Raw genomic sequence first — 25059 nt, forward strand, 5'->3', positions numbered from 1 at the left:
GCCCGCCTCCCAGTTTAGTTGTATTTTAAAAGCTTGAAAATTAAATAAACTGTAAATAAAATTTCCCAAAAAAGTACCAAACCAAAGTGAACATCACCAAACTCTGAGAAGTCAAATGGAGACCCAAACAGATTCAAACAAGGAGTGGTTATGATCAGAAATGCTATGTCTCAGTTTTAATGAAGCAAAGGAAGATATCACATATTTATGGAAAGATGATTTCTATTTGTAGTTTTACAAACAACATTTGATACAGATTTCTTACCAGAATCACCACAGTGTCTCCCATTTCATTAAAAGATGATAAGATTACAGAGAAATGCTCAGTACAGTCAGGATGCAGAGAGCCAGCTGGAGCTCAATGGGATGGCCCCTAGAATCAGAAAACTCTCAGTTCTATCATTGACTTAATCATTTCCTGAAAATCACACGATACGTGATACTCAGCACAGACACTGAGCAAGCTCAAGGAATTACTGAACACCTACTCATCAAGGGCAATTAAGCTGATTTAATTCAAAGGCAAATTAGATTCTCTGATGTTGGGTGGCACGGCCTCCTTGAAGAACAGCAGAAATCTTGCGGGAAACCCAAGCTCCATTTGTGATTTCACCTTGTCACAACTTTCAGGATGATGGGTTTTTCTGGTTGAAAAATTGTTCGCTTGCTTAACTTCAAGGGTATCTGTGGTAGTTGAAGAAGCACATTGAGAAGCAATGAATGAGCCAGCAATCACAGCAAAGCAGAACAAACCCATTCAGGACAGTGGTACTTTATATACACAAAACCCTTTGGCTTCATCTCTGGAATTCTTTATATATACATCTTCATTAGGATTGGGTAGTGAAAACACCCAAGTCTACTGTTCATGCAATAAAGTCATTTTGGAGTAATTACTGTATGTAGAACCTCAGGGGGAAGAATATGTCTACCCATGTTCTTCATTTATTCAAATTTAAGTGAAGGGGCTGAGTTTTAAAATTCTGGATCACATTTTAAGTATGTGGAAGGCTGTTTTTGATAGGCAGTATAAAGGTAAATTTACATTTGTTGACACATAGAAGGTAATCCTGAACAGATGTCAGCCAGTGCAGCTCTGTGGGTACAACTCAACTTCTCAGGCCAGTTGTGCCTGTCCAGTTAAATGGCGGGCAAGAACTTGTGATGTTTCCTAACATCTCCTCTTAGCCCCTGAGGGTAGTGTGAATGGGGAACTTCTGAGTCATACAGTTTTTCCATCAACCATTTTACCTCAGTCTCTTCAGCCTTATGGGAGAAGAGAACCCGCCAAGAGAGTAATCTGGTCTCCGTGGATGGTGGGGAAACAGTTATCAAGGAAACTGAAGAATGTCAGCTTATGGAAAGCTTTCAAGATTAAAGTCTTTGTCTCTCCATCTTTCTGAACCACTGTATAGACAGGACAGCTACTCAGCTGCCCTGGGTGACAAATGAGAGGATGATGACCTCTTTACTAACAGCCACGAAGAAAGGACAGCTGATGAGAGGAGCTGAGTAACTACATACAGGACTAGAAATTAGCCTTGTCATTCATTGCTTTATTTGGAAGTAAAAACAATTGACCTTTAAGTTTGAGGAGGGGGCAACATATCAACTCCTCTAAGTGTATTGTTTGTGTTTTAACAGCATGTATCTATTCTCTCCAGAGATACACTCACAGAAAGATAGACCTATATGCCCATGTATACTTACATGAGTAAATTTTAAATATAAAAATAGGTTAAATGTGTATTTAAGAACTCCAGAACAGTTGTAAAATAGTCCTTAAAATGTATTTAGGATATTTGCAGTCATCCCAGGAAAGCAGTCTTGGTAGAGTAAGTAAACAAAAACAAGGTGAATTTCAAAGACATAATTCTTCCGTGCAGAGAACAAAACTGGGTGCATTGCCTTCGTGATGAAAAGAGGCTGCAGACATCACTAGAGCAGAGGAGTAGGTGGGCCATGGCCAGACAGCTCGTTTGAATGGCTTAGTCACCTACTTCAATTTGAAGAATAAGGCCAGAATGAAGAGGGCAAACAATAGAAAACAGACTTCAGAGAACATAAAAGAAGTCTTCATGTAGCACAGTTATGAAAATGTGAGATCAAATGATCAGGATGGTCCTGAAGGGTTGAAGTTCTTTATGTGCTATAGTAGTGTCTGAAATCAGTGTTCACTGCAGCCGAAATGGATCTTTTAAAGCCATGCTCTGGGTAAATCATTTTCATGTATCTGAGGCTACTAGGCACAGTGAGTTTTTAAAGTAATAAAGTTAAAAGCAGAGCTAGTGCGAGGAAGCCCTCCATTCACAAACCATGGCAAGGTGATAATTTTGAGCTATGAGTATGTGTAACAGTTTCCCCATCTCCAGTTAGTCACACAATTTAAACCTGGACTTGATTTCAAAGACACTATACTTAATCATGTTGTGCTGATCTGCATGAACCGTAAATAATTTCTCTGTTTCTGTTTGATCCAGACACAGACTTGCAGCTCAGAATGGAAGATCCTTAAGCTTACAGGTCAAATCCTGTCTTCCATACAAAGCAGCATAATATGATGAATGACCAATTTCCCCTTTTCTGTAGGTGAAACTCTAAATTAAAAAACAAAAAACTCCCAATTAAATACGATTTATAGAGAGAGTTTCCTGCCTCACCTGTGTTTCCTCACAAGGCTGGAGGGTGAAGTTCTGCAGGACTCTGACGACAGCGAGTTTCATGCTGATGAGGGCAAACCTCATGCCAAGGCAGTTCCTGGGTCCGTTCCCGAAGGGCAGGTAAACATAAGGATTGATGCTGCCCTTGTTCTCCTTGCTGAACCTGGAGACAGAGTGGGGATGCAAACGAGGCTATGGAACACAAAGACCCAAGAGCACCATGTTTGGAGTTCTGACACCCTCAACCAGGATGGTGCAGCTTACATTTGTGGACTTGCAACTGAACTCATGCTGTGGATATCTCACTATAAAAATTGTAAATCAGGGGCTGAAGAGATGGCTCAGCAGTTAAGAGCACTGGCTTCTTCTTCAGAGGGTCTGGATTTCATGACCAGCACAGGTACCTGACAACCTCTGGTGGCCTTTTGAGGCACCAGGTACACATGTGATGCAGATACATACAGAAAAACACCCATACACATAAAAAAGAATAAAAATTAAAAAAATTGTAAGCTAATGCCATGTCCCTTAAAGAGAGAAGCCTCTGATGTTGAGCTGAGCTGAGCTGAATGCTTATAGAGAAGAAATGTATCTTTAAATAACAAAATTCTGTCCAGGGTATATGTTTCCATTCTGAAAGACAAGTCAGAATTAGAGTGAAAAGTATGCTACTGTCTCAACCTTTAAGCAGGCAGTTTCCAACCAAACAGACAATGGGAAAAGTTCTTTAAGCTAATGGTAAATTTAGGAACCAGTACAGAACACATGAAAAAAGAAGAAAAATCCTACATATGTAAATTTAGATATCACTTACATCAACTACTACCTAGTCACCAAATAAAACATATACGTATATGACAAAATGTAGTATATAGGTTAGTGTAGCAGGCTTTCTTTAGACTGCTAATCAGCTCCCAAATCATGACAGAGAGGCTGATTTTTAGTTATAAATGCTTGGCCTTATGTTTGTCCCACTAGCTCTTATAAATAATTTAACCTGTTTCTCTTCATCTACATTTTGCTTTGGAGCTTTTTACCTTGCTTTCATTCTGTATGTCCTACTTTTCCATGACTTCTTCCATGATTGACTGGCTGGCAGCTGCCTGGCTGGCTGGATCCAAGCATCTGCCTCTCTTCTCTTTCTCTCTTCTCTCTTTCTCCCCTCTCCCCCAGCCAAGATTCCTCCTCCTACTTATTATCTCTGCCCACCAGCCCCGCTTATCCCTCTTTTGCCTAGTTATTGGCCGTTCAGCTTTTTATTAGACCGATCAGGTGCTTTAGGCAGGCAAAGCAACACATCTTCACATCGTTAAACAAATGCAGCATAAACAAATGTAACACTTCTTTAAGTCATTAAACAAATCCAATATAAACAAATGCAACACACCTTAATATAGTTAAAGTAATATTCCACAATAGGTTAGTGTTTAAGTAATTAGTGATTTATAATACAAGTAAAATATACTAGCTTTTGCAAAACCTTTACGCACATACAAATAAATCCTTGAGGACATATTTCACTATTAATGGAGCTAAGGTGAACATTTTGGGACTCTGAATGGCCATGAATACTTTTTTCTTGTATGTTTATGCAGCATCAAGAATCATCACTTTGTAATTTTAAAAGGTTTAATTCCCAAAAGACATATAGATTCAAATGATACAAAATCACATATATGCAATTTCCAGTAGGCAGCATAATAAGTTTAATTTGCCTGATTCCTAGTGGGGACTACTACCCAAGGCCTCTGTACCTTTCAGGGCAGAATTCCTCAGGCTCTGGCCAGTACTCAGGATCCCGATGGAGAGGATAGGTTGGTACCATAACTAGAGTTCCTTTGGGAATGAACACGCCATTGATTTCCACATCTTTCTTTGAGATCCTTTCTAGCCTGTTAGCAGCCGGGTACAATCTGAGAGTTTCATTCACTACCATGTCCAGGTATTCCATGTTCATCAGGGCATCATAGGTGACAGGTGCCTGGGAAGAAGAAACAGGTGTCTCCAGATGAGGTTTGGACTCCAATTTCAGTTCAGTTTCTAGTGCTATTGCATGTCAGAGGCTCCAAGGGCTAACCTCCATTAGTAGATCTTAACCTTAATAAATCATTCTGCACCTATGATGACCTTTATCCTGATTATGGCCCATTAGGATGTAAAGTATACATTTTAGCAGAGGAGCCATTTGGGACATTCCCCTGTCCAGATCCCCTCCTCCTCCTCATTGTGGTGATTTGATTTCTTTCCCATGTGATCACATATGACCAATATGACAGTTACACTCAGACAAAGTGCACTGGTGTCAAGGTCTCATCTGCATAGACCAGTCTACACCAAGGAAACAACACCATTGCAAGGAACTACTCCCCACTCTTGGTCCACATCAGGCTTTTTAGATTGTTCTGGTTTTGCATGAGTGTGTGTGTGCATATTCATGGAATGTGGACAACTGCTGTGCACTAACCTGTATGTGGAAGCCAGAGTCCAACCTTGGGTGTCATTCCTCTGGGAGTCCACTTTATATATGTTTTTGAAACAGGTTTTCAGTGGCCTGACACTCATCAAGCAGGCTGGGTTGGCTGACCAGTGAGCTCCAGGAGAAGACAGGCTCACACTGTCTCTGCCTCCTCAGTGCTCCAATTATACCTTTCCCCCACATGGGTTCTGGGATTCAAACTCAGGTCCTCACAAAACAAGCATTGTATGATTGAGCTGTGTCCCCAGCTTCTCATACTAGGCAACTCCTGCTTGTTAACTCCCTGTGAGGTAGCAGGTGTAGTTAGTTGGAAAGAAAGTTACAATGGAGACTTCTGGAAAGACCCACACTAGAAACTGCCTCTGTGTGTGAAGAAGAGTCAGAGCAACAGGAAAACAAGAAACAAAACACAATCTTTGTCAAGGAGAGAGGAAGAGCTTCAGAAACACAAAGGAAGTAATAGGACATGAAAACGCATGGTGGAAAAATGGATGATTCACAGAAAAGAAACCAAACTGAAGATGGATCTGGATGCCCTGCTCCCCAGTTCCAGGGTAAGGGGAAGGCAAAGCCCCTCCAAAACAACCAAGAGGCTCTGGTGAAAGGGGCAGGGAGTCCTCCCTCCAGGACACCCCCACAGCCTCCACAGACTTCAAACCAATGAGGAGTGTGCTGAGATGGGGGCTGACTCCTGCAACTGTGAAGAGGAATCCCACTGTCACTCTGGATGACTCAGAATGGAGATGCCAGCTGACATCTTTATACAGAACCTTGCATTGGAAACTGAATTCCTGCAACCGTGAAGAGGAATCTCGCTCTCACTCTGGATGATTCAGAATGGAGAAGCCAGTTGACGACTTCACACAGAACCTTCCCTCGGAAACTGAACTGCTCAGGGAGGCAGAGAATTGGGACCGATCACAGGACAGGAAGGCTGAACTGAATGTGCCACAACCCTAGGGCAAGAGATTACCTGAGCGACAGTTATAGAAAGAGTCAGGATTAGATACTTAGGAGCTTAAAGTACATGTGGCTGGAGGCTGAGGAAGTAAAGTGCTCACTGAAAGGTATCCCCACCATTGATTGTCCTGACCAGGTCTCCATTAGCCACCCAAGAGGGTTGGACTTGGAGACTCCCTGAGGGATCTGTCCAGCACACTGCCTGTAATGCCAGCTCTGGTCAGCAGAGGGCACTGACACTCAAATTACAAGAGTGATGCTAACTGGACTCAGGGCTTCAGACAGGAAGTAGTCTGATACACTATCAATGCCATTATAAACCATAGGAAAGAAAAAACTCCCCTAATTCACACACACACACACACACACACACACACACACACACACACACACTATACTATCTGACTGGACAGTAGAGCCATTGAGAGTAGTGTCAGGCCAGCCTGCTGTGACCAGTGAAGGCCAGCCTAGCACCACAGATAGCACAGACAGCACCCGAGGACATCAGCAGAGATAACTGTCTAACACCTGAGTGACTGATGTTTACCCTTATGTGTCACACTGGTTTTCTGTGTTTTACTTATTACTTACTTATTGTCACGGTAGAAAACAAATACACCAGAGCCAGCACTGTAGTAGAGATCATGTATTTCTTGACTGGAGAGATGGTTCAGAGTTTAAGAGCACTGGCTGCTCATCCAGAGGTCCTGATTTCAATCACCAGCAACCACATGGTGGCTCACAACCATCTATAATGAGATCTGTTACCCTTTTCTGGCCTACAGGCATACATGCAGGCAGAACACTAAATATATACATGTATAATAAAAATCTTTTAAAAAGAGATTGTGTGTTTTTACAAATTGCATTCATCTCCTATGTCCCTCCCTTTGTTTCTCTTTTAGACTCTTGCTGGTGGAAGAACCATTGCATGGCTCTTTGTAAAAATTCTCATTGCATGTGATGAGACATGTTCTTGTGAATCCTTTACCTCTGCCTTCCCTCTCTGGGTACCACCCACTCACCTTATTGGGCAGAGCTCTGTCAATCTCGTCCTGAAGTTTCTTCTGCACAGCAGGGTGGGTGGCCAGTTGATACATCACGAAGGAAATGGACGTGCTTGTGGCTTCATAGCCAGCAAAAATGAAAACAACTGATTGGGCTGTGATCTCCATATCAGACAGAGCTAAAAGGAAATGAACATTGTGGATAAAAAAAGATCAAAGCAGGACATCATAGTTGAGATGAAAAGAAATTCAAATGGTGCTCCCAGCTGTCCAGGAACGAACAGAGAAAGACAGTCCAGCGTCCTTGGGACTGAATTCCACTCTGGTGCCTACCTGTGGCCTATCTGTCCTGTTAGAACAGACTCACCACCACAAATGTGTAATTCCACCCACCACACATTGTCCTCATACATACTTATAAACATAAAAGAAATATAGGGGTTAATATAGACTGACAACTTGAGAGGAACTATGATTACCTAGGAGACAAGACTGGGCCTTTTTTTGAGGGATTAAGTTGCTTGATGTAGGAAGACCCATCTTAAATGTGGGTGGGACATTCCATGGCCTTGGGTCCCTTACTGAGCAAAAGAAGATTGAGAGATAGGCAGCAGCATTCAGCTCTCTGCTTCCTGACTACTAATGCCATGTGACCAGCAGCCTCCTGCTGCTGTACCAGGACTTCCCAGCCATGATGGACTGAACCACTAAACTGTGGGTTAGAATAAACCTCTCCTTAAGGTGTTTCCTCGGGTATTTGGTCACAGTAACAGCAGGAGGGACTAGGACAAATACCTTAATATTAGTAAATGGGAGACAAAACAGGTGGGAAATGGTTGAGTGTCTGTCCTGCAAACACTTCATTCTGGTGGAGGAGTGTACACAAAAATGTATAGGGAGTCTCTGTACTTCCCCTAAGCTCTGCTTTGACCAGAAAACACTCTAAAATTAAAGTCTCTTGTAGCAATCGAAATGAAAGAACAGATGATGGAAGGCTTCATGAGGCCATATAAAGAGGCCCCAAGTGGACATGCCTGACAATTTGAAATGCAAACTAACTAATCATAAGAAGAAAGTAACAGGGAATGCAAAAGATCACACTGCTGGACACAAATGAATATATTTTTGAATGATATTTTATACAGCAAATAGTAAGGCTTGAAAACCCTTCCTGTGATAGATAATGACTAGAAATATGGAATAAATATGAGAAGTTTAAGGTCATTCTGTGGCTATAGCAGTAATAATAGTCTGTCACAAAGCTAGCATGGAGCATGTTATAAAACCAGGGGCTTGAAGAATGAAGAAGAGCAGGGTATATAGTTTCCCAGATGCTATTTATATAGAGCAGAATAAATTACAGATGAAGTTATTGAACACTATTCCACCACTCACTCCCAGAGACCATCCTGACTGCTGGACAGTGTGCTTCCTGATTAGGGTCTAGGTGCAAATTACCAGGCAGAGATCCAGAATCATTGGGATTGAAAAGGACTGAGAATCAGTCTCTGCTCTGACAGATGACCCAGCACCACTGAGGACTTCTGGCATGAAATGCTTCTCTGTGGCTGCCCTACAGGCTCTGGTCCCTTTACCCCAGTGTACTTCTAGAAAACTCCTGTGGATATTAAAGGTATCATCCATTGCTTGTCTTTCTGAAATTTGGCAGAAGTTTCCATTCTGGACCACCCTCCCATGCACATGTCCTGACACCCTCCTCTCTGGGCTTCTTGATCCAAACATGGTGAAGCATCCTGGGTTACCTTTCAGGGACTCTTTGCCTTTGGAGTTCTGAGTGTTTATCATCAGCTGAAGAAAATCCACTCGGGTCTGGAAGCAGAAAGAGAAATGTCCACAATGGACAATTAGAGAAAGGGTACAACCGACATGTTCACAGCCTGATACATGATCAAATGATGAGCATTCTGACACAACACCACATTTTACCTTCTGATTTGTTTCAAGATGATTTTGCTTCGTCTTCTTTACAAATTCACAGAAAAAATCCATTAGCCGGTTTGGGAAAATAGAGATACTTAGCATCTCATATAGTGGAGTAAGGAATGGAAACATAACTACAGAGAAAAGAAGAGAAAGTGTAAAGAAAATCTGCACTGAATTCTTATTCACTTATTAGAAATCAAATAGTATTTCAGCAAAGTTCCAAGATCCATTTGTATTTCAATTCCACTCAAAGGAAGTACCAAAGTGATGTTAACAAATAGTTATCTATTTATAATACATCAAGATGTAAAACACTCAAGATACAGGCTAGAGAAACAGCTAAGTGGTTAAGAGCATTTGCTGCTTATGGGAGATCCAATTTGGATGCCCAGTACTTGGCATTGAATGGTTCATAACTGCAACTCCAGCTCTAAGGGATCACCTCCCTCTACTGGACTCCAGAGGCATGGTACTCACATGTACATGCACATATATACACACAATTAAAAATAAACAAAATTTTAAAAATAATATAGGAAGAAATATTTGTTATTGTTTGATCGCTTCATATATGCAATGAAATAACATATTCATTCCACTCCCTATATTTTTCTCCAGCTTCTCCAGTATCCCCCTCAAGATATCCCTTTCACAAATTTATGTTGTTGTTTAATAAGACTGAAGTGCTGTCCTCTTGGCCCCATGGCCATGCACTGAAGCATGGGAAATTGACCAGTGGCCACATCATCAAAGAAGAATGATTCTCTCTTCCTTAGCAGCTATCAACTGCCAAACATTCTTCAGAAAGAGGTGGAACCTAGAGAGCATCTCCCATATCTATGGAGGGAATAATGGTTGGCTTGATCTAGTGTAACTGCTGTGAGTGTGAGAGTGTAGGAGCCATGCATGTCCATAAGATGATGTTCCTCCTTACCTTCCAGTGTTTACATTCTTTGTACCTACTCTTCAATGGGCATAAATTTGATAACAGTGCATACATTTTAACGAAAAGTGGGTCAAAGATCTAGATCTAAGATGGGTGTGGTAAGCACAACCCTTTAATCTCAGCATTCTTGAGATAGAGTCAGGTGGATCTCTGTGAGGTCAAGGACAGCTGCTCTATATAGAAAGTTCCAGAACAAACAGGGCTATGGGGGATCAACTCCCACATTTTCCCCCAGGGTACTCTTGAGGAGAGTGAAGTGAGAAATATTTAGATAGAAGGACAGAGGGAAGAGAAACTGATAGAAACAAAGAATAGCCTCAGGAGGGCCTGGATTCTTCTCCACTGGTCCCTTGTGTCTCTACTAATGGGTTATTAATAGGAATGCCAAGGGGAGGAGCAAAGACTACCACCTAGCTCAGCCAAGTGTAGACCCTTCTAATCACCTGGTAACCATGCACATGGTCAAGCAATCCTCTAATGCAGCCCTGCTGGATAAAGCAAACTCAGATCTCACTAGGAAATCTTTGTGGGCCTCCACAATTCCCTCTTCTAGATATAATAAAGGGCCTCCCAGACCCCTCAGATAGACTGTGCCTGTCTTAGGTCATCCTTCTTGATTAGTTTCCTTACCTGTCATGAATAAATACTTTCCATCAAGCATACTCTGCCTATTGTTGGAAGCTATCAAGAAGAAAGTTGCCTGTCTTTGACTACCAGCTTCTGACAGGAGTGGGTACAGAGCCTAACTCAGCTGTGACTCAGGTCCCTGCTGAGCTTGCAAACATCCACCTCCCAGTAAAGGAGTAGAGTATAATAAAGATGGAATATCCTTTTTTAGAATGGGTCTAAGGTGATTACAGCAGTCTTAGCTGCACCAATCCCTTTTCTAAATCAAAACTCTCTTCTAACAGATGTTCAATAAAATTTTCAAGAGACTGTTTTGATTCCCAGGAGAAAGCAATCATTTCAAATCACTTCAAAGTATCCACTCAAGTATACAAAAACCCATGCTAATTATAAAGACACTTTTAGATGTTTAAGTAGCAGGAGAATTTCTGTACAAACTAACTCAATTGTGGGAGGCCTACCTCTTTCTAAACAGAAACAGAAGAAGAGTGGAAACTTTTAGGAAGAAGACAGAAAAGCTCCCCTAATAATGACACCTTCACTTAAGTTTTCCAGGGGCCACTAAGACCATAAAATTGTATTTTGGCTATCATAAAAAGTGTTCAAATATATCTGAAGAAAAAACATATTCCTTTAAATATTAATGTTACCTAATTTGTCTAGACAGATATTGATGGAGTGTAATAAAGACAATTCTAGTATGAACATGACTATACATATATACTTTCTACAAACTTATAGTCAACATTTACACTTTTAAATACTTACATTCAACATTTGCACTTTTTACAAACTTGTATTCAAAAGGGAAACTCTATAGGACTATTTTACAAACTTTAGCACATATCTAGAAGAGATTTCTTAAAAGAACTATTTACCCATACTTATATTTAAAATCAAACTCTATTAGCAAACATCTAGAAGAGATTTCTTAACTGAACTATTAACAAGACAGAAAGTATGCAAATCATTTCTAAAGCTCAGAGTTTATAGTCAGCTTTGATATTATTCTGAAAGTTTTCTTGAGTGTTTGAAGTCAGAGCCTAATTTATCAGTGGTTCTAAGCTTGACTGAGGGTAAAATTCCCTCTTCTTAATTTTTAAAAGCTTTTTTTTAAGATTATCATGATGTTTTAAAGTGGTTTGTTGACAAACTGTATTAACATTTTAATTGCCTCCTGACAAGCAAGTGGTTCACCTGTTTCTACTTCTCAGTAGGGAAGGCTAAGCTTTCTAACATTGTTTGGGAAAAACAGTGCATTTTGAGCTGAAAAAAAAACCACACGGAGAAAAACACAGTTTTTGGACCATGTAGTACTGGCATGTCTGTCACAGACTTCATTTACCAAACTGCTTTTCTGTATATCATCATCCTGTTACAAATTACATTATGGACTACATTTCCCAAGCTGTCTCTCACTACATTGTCAGGCTATTATGAATGAACTACATATCCCATGCTGCCTTTCTGGGTCTGGGAGAAAACATCCATTCACACATTCTGTATTCATGCTGAAACCAAAGTCAAATTTTTGCTCTTATCCCAGGAGGTTTTTGGCTGCCCTAAGCTAACATTAGGACCCCTGCATTATCATTTGACAGGTGTACCTCTCTAATCAGAGTTTTTTTACCTGATACTGATTCCAGAGTGTGTTATGCCTGTCCCTGTGCACTCAGACAGGCATTTGTAGCCAGAAGCAAAAACCTCAGCCTCACTAGGTCAGGGAAAAGGAATGAGAATACTTGAAAAAAGAGCTTTTTTTTAGAAAGTTTTTTTCCCTGATAGAAAAAAGAAAAGAAAGAGCTTCTTTGGCAGCTGTGGGTGCTGTGTAGCCTCACCTACCAACTTGGAGCTTGCAGTTGAGCAGGCAACTCTCCCCATTCCTGATGGACTTGTTTATATGGCCAAATTTACTCTCAGCTTTTCTCATGCTGTCATTAGTGCTAGAACTTAGAACTTGTCTCCCTCATTGCAGGGAGGCTTCAATGCCTCACCTGCTACATTCACGCCACAATCTTCTCCTCAGATGCTGTTCCACTCTGGGGGGGGGATGTTGTCCCTGATCAGCTCTCCCCCTGCACTTTCCTTGGTGTCTCTTGCTAGGCTGTAGCTGCAGAGGATTCTTGCTAGTGTCTAAAGTGTCTTCTGTTTTCCTAATACCAGCTTGAATGGGAGATAGGACTAGCAGAGAGGATTTGCCCTGTTCAAAGAGGTTTTCTGTTTTGTTTTGGAGTTTTTTTTTCTAGAGCAATTACAGGTGATTTTCCCATACTGATAGATGTTATTTCCAAATGAGTTAAATTTTTGCCCTTAAAGAAAGAGAAAAAATCTGAGAAGGAAAGACTCAAAAATCTTCCAGTTTTTTAGAGAGAGATTACTAAGTTTTTCACAAGAAAGCTTAAAGTTTTTGAGAGAAATATTACTAAGTTTTTTCCAAGACTTCTGTTCCCTAAACTTTGGCTTCATGGCCAAGAGGAAACTAATTCTGATGGTATGATGTTTTCATACAGTAACGCTATCAGTGGAGTGAATTGTTTTTATTTCATCCACATCTATCTTAGGGAAAATTCTTTCCTTTGCCACTCAGGACTCAGATTTAAGCTGTATACAGTCCAAAAGCTTCCACAGGAATCTTTTTCTGCCCATTTTTCTCATAGTATTTTTTTCATAACTCTGATTCCTCCAGGAGTTTGCATTCATAGTCCCACAGCTGGAAAAATCAAGGATGTAGTATCTCTGTCTTGTTGCTTATTTTATCCTAAGTTTTTTCTTATACCATATTCCTATATCCTACCTTATATTTTTTCCTTCTTTCTTTTCTTTCCTTTTTTTTTTTTTTTTTTTTTTTTTGGTTTTTCAAGACAAGGTTTCTCTGTGTAGTTTTGGTGCCTGTCCTCAATCTTGCTCTGTAGACCAGGATGGACTCAGACTCACAGAAATCTGCCTGGCTCTGTCTGTGACTGCTGAGCTTAAGGGCTTCCACCACCACTGCCTGGCTTTGCTCTAATTTTTTTCTACACTATATTCCTACATTCTACCTTACATTTTTTCCTTAATTTTTTAGCTAGAAATTAAAAGAGAGAAAAAAGAAAGAAATCTCAATAGAGAGATACTTGCTGCAGCCTCACTTGGGCATTTCTTTCAGCTACCTTACTTTTACTCCTGAAAATAGAATACCCTCGCCTTAATTTTTCAACATAACCAGACAGGTCCAAACTTCCGGCAGGACCCTCCCCTTCCTTTCATCAAGTCCCTGGTCCCTGTTCCTTGTACTATCTGAGGGAGACCATCTCCCACATTTTTCCTCCAGGGTGCTCTTGAGGAAGGTGAAGTGAGAAATATTTAGATAGATGGATAGAGGGGAGAGAAACAGATAGAAACAAAGGATAGCCTTGATCCTTACCCCCTTACCCACTGGCCTCTTCTGTCTCTTCTAAAGGGCTATTTATAGGAATGCCAAGGGGTGGAGCAAAGACCTTCACCTAGCTCTGTAGACCCTTCCAATCACCTAGTAACCATGCATATGGTCAAGAAATCCTCTAATGTAGCCCTGCTGGATAAAGCAAGCTCAGATCTCACTAGGAAACCTTTGTGGGCCTCCACACAGGGCTACATGACCCTGTATCAAAAAAAAAAGTTTAAAGAATGTAAGGCCCAATTAAGATGAAACTGGGGGGAAGTTAAATGTTCATAACCTCAGCTCTGACCATGTGACTTATAGATTAAAACACAGCACATTATGAAATTGTACATCATACAGTTTTAAAAATGTGTACTTCAAAGGATCCCATAAAAAACATTAAAAGACATCTCAAAATAGAGAAAATATGCCAACTATATATAAGTAACTGTTATTCATGACACACATCAGTCTTACAACTCAATGGAAAGCACAGAAACAATTTAGCTATGAAGGAGCAACAGTTGAACAGATATTAATCTAAGACAAGAACATCTCCCAAGTGGGGAAATATAATTATCACTTGGAAAAAGCACAACCCAACACTCATGCTGCTATACTATTGAATGTCCACTAGGGCATCTGGAGTGAATATCATGAAATAACAACAACACCAAGTTTTGAATGGGAGTCCTCATGAACTCCTAACCCAAAAATAAAATGCTGCATCTATCAAAGAAAAAACTCAGTTGCTCAGTAAGTCAAACATGGAAGTCCTATGTAATTCACTAATCTCCCCCCAAGTGCCTACCCAGAAAACATGAAAACAAATATTCAATCATACTCTCAGTTGTCAATATCCATGACAGCTTATTTGCAACATCCCAAATCTGAAAACAATTTGAAGGACCATCAGATGGCATGGAATTTGTTTTGTCTACAGAACATGAGAGTGGCAACAAATGGTTCTGTTGAATATATTATGTTAACTGAAAGAGGCTACTCACTAAATCCTATGTATTCCATGACATATTTATATTGTATTTCTATGGCAAACCTGGGAATTGGCAGATCTACAGAACAGTGAACTGGTGTTTCTTATGGCAATGAGGAATGGAAGGTGAGAAAGAAATGGTACAGATTTTCTTGGATAAAATATTCCATGGCTTGACAATGGTGATGGATATACATTGCCTTGTATGAGCAAAAATTGAATTACACGTTGTAAGCAAGTAAATATTTTTATATATGAATTGTATTTCAGTAATGATGAATGATATTATTTTGATGATACTATGTGAGGGAGTAAGAAAAAAAAAGTAGATACTTACATACAGAGAGAAGAAATGGATTAAGAAAATCCAGACTTGTTATTATCTTCTTGGCTTTCTGCACAAAGGGATCCTCTGGGTTGTTGAGGGAATCGATATTCACTCCAAATGATGTGCCAGTGATCACATCCATGCTATAAGCTCCAAGGATACTAAGAAGAGAGACATGAGAATCAATGTCTGCATCTGAGGCATCTCATAGTTCCAAGCTACCCAGGCAGGAAGCCACACAGTCAGAATCACATGCTGGATCGTCAGTGGGGTCTAGGCTCCTATCACACTCACACATGGGGCCTTTACCTGGTGTTGGTTTGCAGATGTCCCTTTCCTAGAGTTGAAGGGACACTAAGGTACTTACAGTCCCGTCAACTGCACCACCACTTACTCTTTTATGGTGACAGGCTTCCCTCTCTCTTCTTCTCGTCTCAAGTTTTTCACCAGTGTGTCTCCATACTGTCCAATGATGGGGAACATCTAAGCACAAAGCACAACGTCTGTAGCTAAATGAGGAGACTCAGGTTCCAGAAAGAAAAATCATCCCCACATGAAGCAATGAGTGGGATGTTACAGTGGATTTTATAAAGGGTCCTCTGGGCATGAAGACAGAAGATCATCTTATAGGAATTGTAACTCAGAGGACCAACCCTTGGAAAGGGACTGTGGGCTTGTTTTCTACCTGTCCCCAGATTCATTGCATTAAGTAAATGCTCTCTCCCTCATCACCTCCTTGAGTTTTCCACTGGTGAAAGTTGGAGACAGCAGTGTTCGAAGTCTCTTCCATTCTTCATCCTCAGATACGGTGATGGCCTTTTTCATAAGTCCCGCTGGACCAAAAGCCTAGAGTTCAAATTGAAAGCCAATTTATGTTGCAGAAGTTATGTATATGTCCACAGCCACAGAAAATATATCAAACAAACATCATTTGTTTAACAGATAGTTACTGATCCTAAGTGGCACGCCCACTTATGATTCATTGAAATCACTTCACAACCTATATAATCATGAGTGTCACCTATCATCAGAGCATGGCTTCAAATCTTTCCTTTAAAATCTCTTCTTAAATGGAAACCCCTCTTGCAAGGCAAAAAGTGTTGTTTGGAGCAGGCTGTAGCATAAGGGGCGGCTCAAGTTCTCAGGCAGAGGGTGTTGTGGTAGCTTTTAGAAGCAGTTGTTTACATAATGGGGAGTTTTCTGCTTTTGCAGCCCCTGGGGAAATATATGCATGTTCCAGAGAGAAAACTTTGAAGGCAGCAGTCTTGCCATAAGAGTCACAGAAGAAATAGTCTTCCTTGTGGACCAAAGACTGTGGTACCAATAGGGTAGATTCTGAGAAATTTCTTCCTTGACTCTGAATACAAGATGTCACAAGTGTATCCATTGCCCTACACTAGAGCTTACACAGAAGGAACAGGAATGGTGTGGGTTGATGGAAAAAAAACTGAGATACCAGAATCTTCCTTTCTAGGAACATATGAAAGCAACAGGCCCCTACTATAAAACTGAAGACAACAAAAAATGTTGCAATTCAGACAGTTAAATGATTATTATGGGATGTTTTCTAAAGCTTGCGTTTTAGAAAACATCTCATACTTCTATACATAACTTGGTTAAGGTAAAAATAATTTCAGACTGTCTAACATATTGCTACTGTGAACAGACAGCCTAGACACAGAGTGTAAGAATAAAAGGTCCTATGTTTTGCAGACCCTGAATTTGTAACTTCCTGATTTGACAGATGCTGTCCGAAGATGTTTCAGGAAGACCGTCTGTTTTGTATTTTGCTTTTCCATGTTGAACATTTAATGAGGAGATAAAAAAGAAATCTGGGGCTCTGATGTTAGCTAAATGCCTAATGTAGTCAATATGCTATATAAATAAAGAATATCTCTGGTTGGGAGAGAGAGAGAGAGAGAGAGAGAGAGAGAGAGAGAGAGAGAGAGAGAGAGAGAGAGAGAGAGCTGCTGAATCCTCCGATGTGAATTCAGTCCCCTTCCTCTTTGGGACCTGAACCCCACTGAAGCTGGACTTAACAATTCTTCCAAGGGAGTAGAAAAGAAAAGTCCTACAGCATTCTTCAAGGCTGTTTATAGTAGAAATGGACTCAACTGGCCTTAGAACCAGGAGATAGAGAGATGGCTCAGAGGCTAAGAGCACTTGTTGCTCTTGCAGAGGACCCATGTCTGGGTCCCAGTATCCGCATGGCAGTTCACATCCATCCGTAATTCCGTGATATCTGACACCCACTTCTGACCTTCACACATGCATGTGGTGTATATATCTATATACAGGCAAAGCACCCATACACATAAAATTTTTAAAAATTACATGGTCTTGGGATACTGTTATCTTAGGCTAGTTCTGCAATGTGTTTACCAACAGCATAATCAATTGGAGAGCTGTTGTTTTTTAAATTATGGCAATTAGAAAAGATTAAGAATTGGGAATGATGTCAAGCATGGTAGCACACATCTTTAGTCCCAGTGCTGAGAAGGCAGAGGCTAATGGATTGTTGTGAGTTCAAGGACAGCCTGGCCTGTGTAGTGATTTCTGAGCCAACCAGGTCTATGGAGAAAGACCCTGTCTCAAAACAAGCAAAAATGAATTGATGATGGAGAGAAAATTTATACAAAAGCCTTAGCCAGCTTCACACTTGATAGCGAGAGCCTGAATGTTGGACCCTCCAACCAGGAGCAGTTCCGAAGGCTCCTCTCACCACTGTTATTCAGTACTATCCTAGAAATGCCGGCTAGTGCAATAAGGTAAGAAAATTCAATTGAAGACATGCAGATTGCAAAGCAATGAGTACAAGTGTTCTGATTTTCAGGCACCGCCATTGTCCATGCAGAGCACACCAAACAGCATACAGAATACAGGGAATAAAGAAGTGAGTTTGGAAAAGTCATAGGACATAGTGACGTCACAGAATTCAATTGAATTTGTACATAATTGCAATGATAAGTGGAGAAATATTGAGAAAATGATGTCATAGCAATAACTAGAAATTAAATACTTAAAGCATAAATGTAACAAAATATGTGTTGGGTCTTTCACCTAAAATTGTCTATTTGGCAAGTAAAGGCAGATTAAAAATCAGAGAGGTACATGCTAGCCATTAATTAGAAGACACAACACAGTAACAATATTTCCCCTATATTCATTTCAATTTTTATCAAAATCACACTGAGCTTTTAAATTCAGACAAGATATTCATAATTTGGAGAGAAAAGCAAAGGTCCAAGAACCAAGCGAACAACTCTAAAAAAAAAAAAAAGTAGGAGTAATTAATCTACATGAGGTCACTCATCAAGAGGGAGTGGTCCCCATAGAGAGAAAACACTGTGATCAATTGATTGAAGAAAATAGATGAGAAAGTGTCCCACATGCGTAAGAAGACTGGTAAGTTTTGGAGGGAACAACTTCTCCCAAAATGGCATTGGAACAATTGAACATGCATGGTACAACAGAAATCTTTACCTGACCTTTGTTTCTCATACCAAAAAAAAATTACAAATAGATGATTGATGTAAATCTAAAATATGAAACTACATATTATCATTAAAAAATAAGAAAGTTAAGCAAAATATTATCAAATTTGACTCCGAAAACGTCCATAAAATGCATCAAACACTGGCAAGAAGAAAGGACAGGCTTCTCATGATCACACCACATGTTTAGAAGGAAGTCCCATGGTGAAGGGACAGTCCTGTGTCTTCACTGTGTAGCTTCAACACTAAACAGGATGTGTAACAATGTCCAAAACACAACACAGAGAGAGAGAGAGAGAGAGAGAGAGAGAGAGAGAGAGAGAGAGAGGAGAGAGGGGGGAGAGAGAGAGAAAGATGAGAAAGAGAGAGAGAGAAGAGAGAGAGAGAGGGGGGGGGATCAGAGAATGCCACTCAGAGGATAAACTCCAAATGATATCAAAGCTAATTTCACCTTAGTATACAGGCAGGAATATATTATATTTATACTCATGCAAGACATTACCATTTACAAAAACCAAGAAATATTCTGAGCATGGTGGTGGCTCTTTATTGTGATCATATAATTCTTTCCAAATTAAAATTTCATGAAAACAAATCATTATATTTCCTAAAAAGGACACCTACCCGACGGTTTGTGAAGACTGAGTAGCATTCTTTCACCAGCACTGTTTTGATGATCTCTGGATCTGTGATAGCCAGCACAGGCTGTCGACCGTCATAAAACCTGAGGTGGGAAAACAGGGTGGACTGATTCTCAGAAGATGGATTCTACAGTTGGAGTTACACCCAGGACTCCAGACTCTACCCCTGAGGCTGTACAGGCCACACTGCCAGCTCTATAAAGCACAGCAACATGAACCCCTACTTCAAGTTTTGACCATAGAAGACACTGGAATTGAATGAAGGGTAGTGTGGCTGAAACAGGGGAGAGACACTTAGGACAAAACAGCTCTTCAAAGACATCTTTAGTGAGAATGAACACTGAAACATTGGCTAAGGTGAGGCAAACTCACATGGTTATTGCCAATACTATTCTTTTGTGTAAATAGTTCAGTACCTGGGTTGGAGGTGTGGCTCAGTGGTAGAGCCCTTGTCTATCAAGTGTGTGGCACTAGGTTTGACCTCCAGAGATATAAAAAATCCAGAGAAAATGGTCGATGATTCCAAAGTCAAAACAGAATGTATCAGTGGGAACTTAGAGACAAAGAACTCAGTGTTCCTAATACTGTTGCAGGAGCAGTTGCTTTGGGACCACCAGAGGGCAGCACAGCACAGACTTGGCATCGGGTCACGTGGCCTCAGCAGACCCTGTGACCAGGCCTGTGGTTTCTGAGGATGAATGAGAGGAGATGCAGAGACAGAGGCTCCTCCACTTGCTTGTGTCTCACAGTACAACGGTGACACCTCCTCCAACCTCTCACCAAACCGCCCGCTGTTCTGACAGGGAAGGGCTGTGCCATTGGCTCAGCTACTCTGGAACCATTGAAGACATAGGCTCAAAGGAGAACACAGTGGTTTACAAATACCCCACATCTCTTCTTCAAAGTCATCAGAATTAGATATACAGGGAATATCCATGTGTTTTTCTAGTAAATTTAATATTTTAATTGCTCCACATGTTTTTAGTATATAGATGAGTTCCCAATCTACTTATGTACATCTCCCAGTGTATCTTTCAAAAGCAAACATTACTTTTAAGTTGATATAAAGAAGTTCTGGGTTTGACTAAAACTGAATTGGTATTGAGATGATCATGTATTTCTGAGCACATATTAGAAGGTTCTGAGCATTAGGTGCAAAGACATTGAGTCTTGGAGCCCTTGATTAATCAGTCTGGAGGATGTCCCAAAAAACCCCCCCATGATATTCTTGCTGTTCGGATTTACAACTGTGGTGTTTTAGACCCTGGCAGGACAACCTCCAAAGGCCTGGTCCTCATGCAGTGGAGTGCTTCATTCAACAAGCCTATGCAGTGAAGTTTCCAGAATACTCACCCCCATATTTTCCCGTACTTTTTATAGCAGTCTATATCAAATTTCCACGAACCCTGGAGAAAGAAACAAAGTTCAATCCATTATTGGCCTGTGTACACTGGATCCTTTTTTAACTGGGGTGCAAATGACTCAAATTCTATGAAATCAGGCTTCCTGTCCCTAATCAGGGATTAGAGGCAAGTTCTTATTAGAGATACCAGAAGGGACAGGGGAGACTAAAAGAGTTGTCTGGAATGGAAAGTTTAAGTCTGGTCTTGAATTTTCTCAGTGTTGTATCTATTGAAAGAACTGTCCTTACTTATGAATACCAAGCAGCTTCTTGTCTGAGTGTGTGTGTGTGTGCATGTGCGCGCGCGCGCGTGTGTGTGTGTGTGTGTGTGTGTGTGTGTGTGTGTGTGTGTGTTGTCTTTGAAATCCTAGAACACTCTGAAGTGTTCCTCAAGAATCCAAACTAAGGGAATGTGTGTACAAACCTCCCAGGGTGTGCACTCTTCTATCTCCTGGTTCAGTGTTAACCCATCGTTTTATAGTACAGAAGTGACAGAGTGAAGCCAGACTTGGTGGCACACAACTATAACCCTGGCACTCAGGAAGAAGCAAGAAAATGGAAAAGTTGAGGCCAGGGTGGATGTCATCTCAACATCTAAATGAGGGGAAACAGAAGAGCCACAGCTGGCCAAGGTGCAGAGAACAGGACACTTCAGAAACTACACTAAATGGGACATCTCCTCTGTATAATGATCTCCTTCCCTTGGCACAGGGGCAGAAAGACTGCATGAGCCAGAGACAGAAAACACTACAACAAAAACTGTTTTCAAGGACACAACAGGGCATTTGCACATATGAACTCACAGTGGTTGTGAAAGTGTGCACAGGATCTGAGCAAGAACAAGCCAGACAAACCCTGGCCTGGAGAGGAGAGGAGGACATGAAGTGCCCCCTACCCCGCATCTGAAGAGCTTTTGGCAATTGACCTCTGCTAAGAGAGAAACAGTTTTCCTTAAGGGTGTGGCTCATGATAGATCAACCACAATCCAGTGAGTGGTTATATACACAACTGAGAGTATGTAGGAAGCACAAATCAGACTCCATGGGTTACAGAAAAATACACAAAGTGGGTAGGTAGGGAAGGGCTAAGGATGTGGGAGGAGCTTGGGGTGGGGAGTAAACACAATCAAAATGCATTGCATGAAATTCTCAAAGAACTAATGCAAATTGAGAAAACGTAAGAAGGAAAATCAAAAAATTAAGAAGCGATAAAAAGAAAAGAGAGAGAAAATGGGAGGGTGAGAGGAGATGATGGGGAAATTATGATGGAACACAGGAATCAGTGAGAGGCCCCTTTCTACAGCAGGACAGAGCAAAGGAAACACTAGCTCTGAGTTTTCAATGCCAAAGGTGAAAAGAGGAAATGTTCTGTAATGACATCATATCTGTGACTTAATGCAAAAGAAGATTCAGGAAGGGAAATGTGCTGGGATGATTATGAAAAATGTTCCCCTTTCAAGGGGAATGGCCTTAAGGCTTTCTCAGGCAGCCGTGGGGCAATAGAGGTCTCATTTAGATCTCAGGTCTGCAGTAAGCATCTAACTGTAAAACTTGGACTCTGACAGGCAACTGGAGTATGTGGGGAAGGAAATCCTAGCAGAGAGCAGCTGGCTCGCAGGCTCTGCTGATGGCCTTCAGCATCTGAGCTCATTACAATCTAGCCAGATGCCAGCCTTGGCCGACCGACCAAAGCCATAAAGAATCAGCGAACATTCATGGTCCTTGTTGTATTTATAGTGCACTTTCAGTGTCTCTAAAGATTTGATAAAATCATCCTTCCTGGGATGATTCTATAAAGGAGTCTGCCTTCACTTAGAAAAGCAAAAATTCTTTTGTCCTATGATATCTGAGGGTGAGAGACAAGCACTAAATTGTTTCAGTTGCAGCCACATCCTTCTCAGACTGTCCCTCAGGGTGCTGTCTAAGGGAAAAGAACCAATGCAGAACACCATTATTATGTCAAACCTTCAAAAATGCCCTGGGTATTAAGACAGTATGGAGCCATTGAAGTAGCTGCAGGGACACAGGAGTCCCTGAGAGGTTTCTGGTAAAGGGGAATTCTCTGTAGTCAACACACAGGCATCCTGATCCAGGGATGCTGCAGAGCTGGCCAGCAGGAAGAGAATAAGTACAGCTCCTGAGCCCAGTGTGAAGTCTGATCTAGTGCACACAGGCTGCTGTGGTGCTACTGTGACCAGGCATGCTTTTCCATGAGTGCTGGCAAAGGACACCTGTGCCTTCCTGGAGGCTCCACTAAGGAAAACCCCAGACTTCTCCTGCTCCTTACAGTATGAACGTGAAATGCTGAACACCAGGCTCTGATATGTCTGTGGTCACAGCTTTCTAACCACAGCTGCAAATATGTCAGCAAATCCTAAAGGGAAGCCCGAGCACTCTCCTGGTTGGACACACAGTTTCCAGTGGTCTGACACCCCAGAACTTTCTCCCTAAGACTGGTGTTTGCATCTAAGGAACAGATCCATACACAGATACACAGGAAGTCGCATCCACAAGAAGAAAAGAAAGCTCAAAGAGTACTCACATTTCGGTAGCCCAACATGGTGCCCAAAAAAGGCAGAGGTTTGGGTCCAGGAATGCCAAGCTTCTTAAAAACCCCATTAGAATAGGTCCCATATCTGTAAAGTAATAGAACATTTAAGCATGGTGCAACCATCAACGGAGACCCTCCCTCAGGATCTGTGCTAGCTGTCCTCTGCTCTAAAAACACAGCACTGAGTCAGAAATGGTTCTGAATACTGCAAGACAAAAAACAACTTGAGTTATTCAGAGGAAAGGTGTGTCAGGTGAGGGTTACAGAAAAGAGGGAAGAGTGGATGCTGACCCTCCTACAATGTCTAGGATGCATGATGGGAATTTGTGTAAAGCATGTTAGGGGATGAGAGAGAGAGTGAGCAATAGACATATGTGTGCACAGGGGAGAAGCCTTACACACGTTGGTGCATGCTGAAGAAAGCAAGGAGGCAAGGACAGTGAGAAGAAGTTTAAGCACCTCCATGATCTTGGGACTCCCCAAACTCAGAAGGGCTGTGGTGGCCAATTGTTTATGAGTTCTCTGAATTGATGTTGGTTAGTCTAGGTGCAGACTGGGAGCCAACTCCATCTTCCCAGGAGCAAGTCTTGTCAAAACCCTCTGAGCCATGAGGTAAGAGAGGGAGGGAGTCAGAAGGGTAGGAGCTCAAGGGATCAGCAATAATGTCAGTAGGAACTGCACTATCAAAGCCTCGATTTCAACTTCTCCTCCATGTTCTCTTCGGATGTTCCAACAGGAAAGGAAAGGGGGCCTGTGTATCACCCCAACTCCAGTTACAGATAGGGAGAAGGTTGGACAGCTACTCACATGTAGAGGAGCACCAGGCTGGTAGCCAGCAGCACCCAGGTTTCCATGGAAAGGTTGGGGATCAGCTCCATCTCAGCTTTCCTTCAGCAGTTCTGGCTCCAAGTTTCCCTCCCAGCTGAGAGTCTTGCAGGGCTCCCCTGCTGTGCCCAGCTGAGATCCAGTGAGGCCAATCTGCAGTGTTTTTGTGCTGAGAAAGGAGGAGGAGTCAGCGATGCAGCCAGTAGAAAGTCGTCCCTTGCACTGCCTGAACTCGGAGAACTGAGATGGCCTTTTCAATGACAGTTATCAAAAGTTCATGCACAATCCTACTCTGACCTCCTTTGAGTACATATTCCAGGTGAATGTTTGTTCTTCCAGAAACTCAATTAAATCCATTGGCACTAAATTTCTTCTAATTTGCAGGTCTCTTTGATGCATGTTCTCATTGCAAAACACGTTCACAACACACAGAGAAACTGTATCTACTGATCTTCTCCAATGCAAGGCTTCCTTTTCTAGTGTGTGTGTGTGTGTGTGTGTGTGTGTGTGTGTGTGTGTGTGTATACAGTGTATGCCCAAGTTGGCATTGGGTGTCGTCCTCTGTCACTTTCCACCTTATATTTCTAGACAGGTTCTATTACTGAACCTAGAGCTTGCCATTTCAGCTAGACTGCCTGGGAAGCACGGCTTTGGGGACCACCTTTTCTACCACACACTTCCTCCCTTTCTGAGGTTATAGACATTTGCCAGCAGCCCAGTGAATACATGGGTACTAGAAATTTTAACTTGGTCCCTTTCTCAGCAACTTTTCAGAGTCATTTGCATAGCCCCAAATTCCATTTCC

General features: G+C 41.5%; 1 protein-coding gene across 1 annotated transcript; it reads right to left on the reverse strand.

Moving 5' to 3' along the window:
• Positions 1 to 609: 609 nt before the first annotated feature.
• Positions 610 to 24307, reverse strand: LOC131898048 (cytochrome P450 3A25-like). The gene is made up of 13 exons (XM_059249100.1): positions 24237 to 24307; positions 23421 to 23514; positions 20831 to 20883; positions 19461 to 19560; positions 16075 to 16188; positions 15737 to 15825; positions 15352 to 15503; positions 9051 to 9178; positions 8867 to 8933; positions 7122 to 7282; positions 4415 to 4641; positions 2661 to 2823; positions 610 to 684 (listed from the first exon to the last, which is right to left on the reverse strand). The coding sequence occupies exons 1-13, from the start codon at positions 24305 to 24307 to the stop codon at positions 610 to 612; spliced, it is 1494 nt and encodes a 497-aa protein (XP_059105083.1).
• Between the last annotated feature and the right edge of the window lie 752 nt (positions 24308 to 25059).

This window comes from Peromyscus eremicus, chromosome 23 (genome assembly GCF_949786415.1).
Source record: "Peromyscus eremicus chromosome 23, PerEre_H2_v1, whole genome shotgun sequence".
Lineage (NCBI taxonomy): Eukaryota > Metazoa > Chordata > Mammalia > Rodentia > Cricetidae > Peromyscus > Peromyscus eremicus.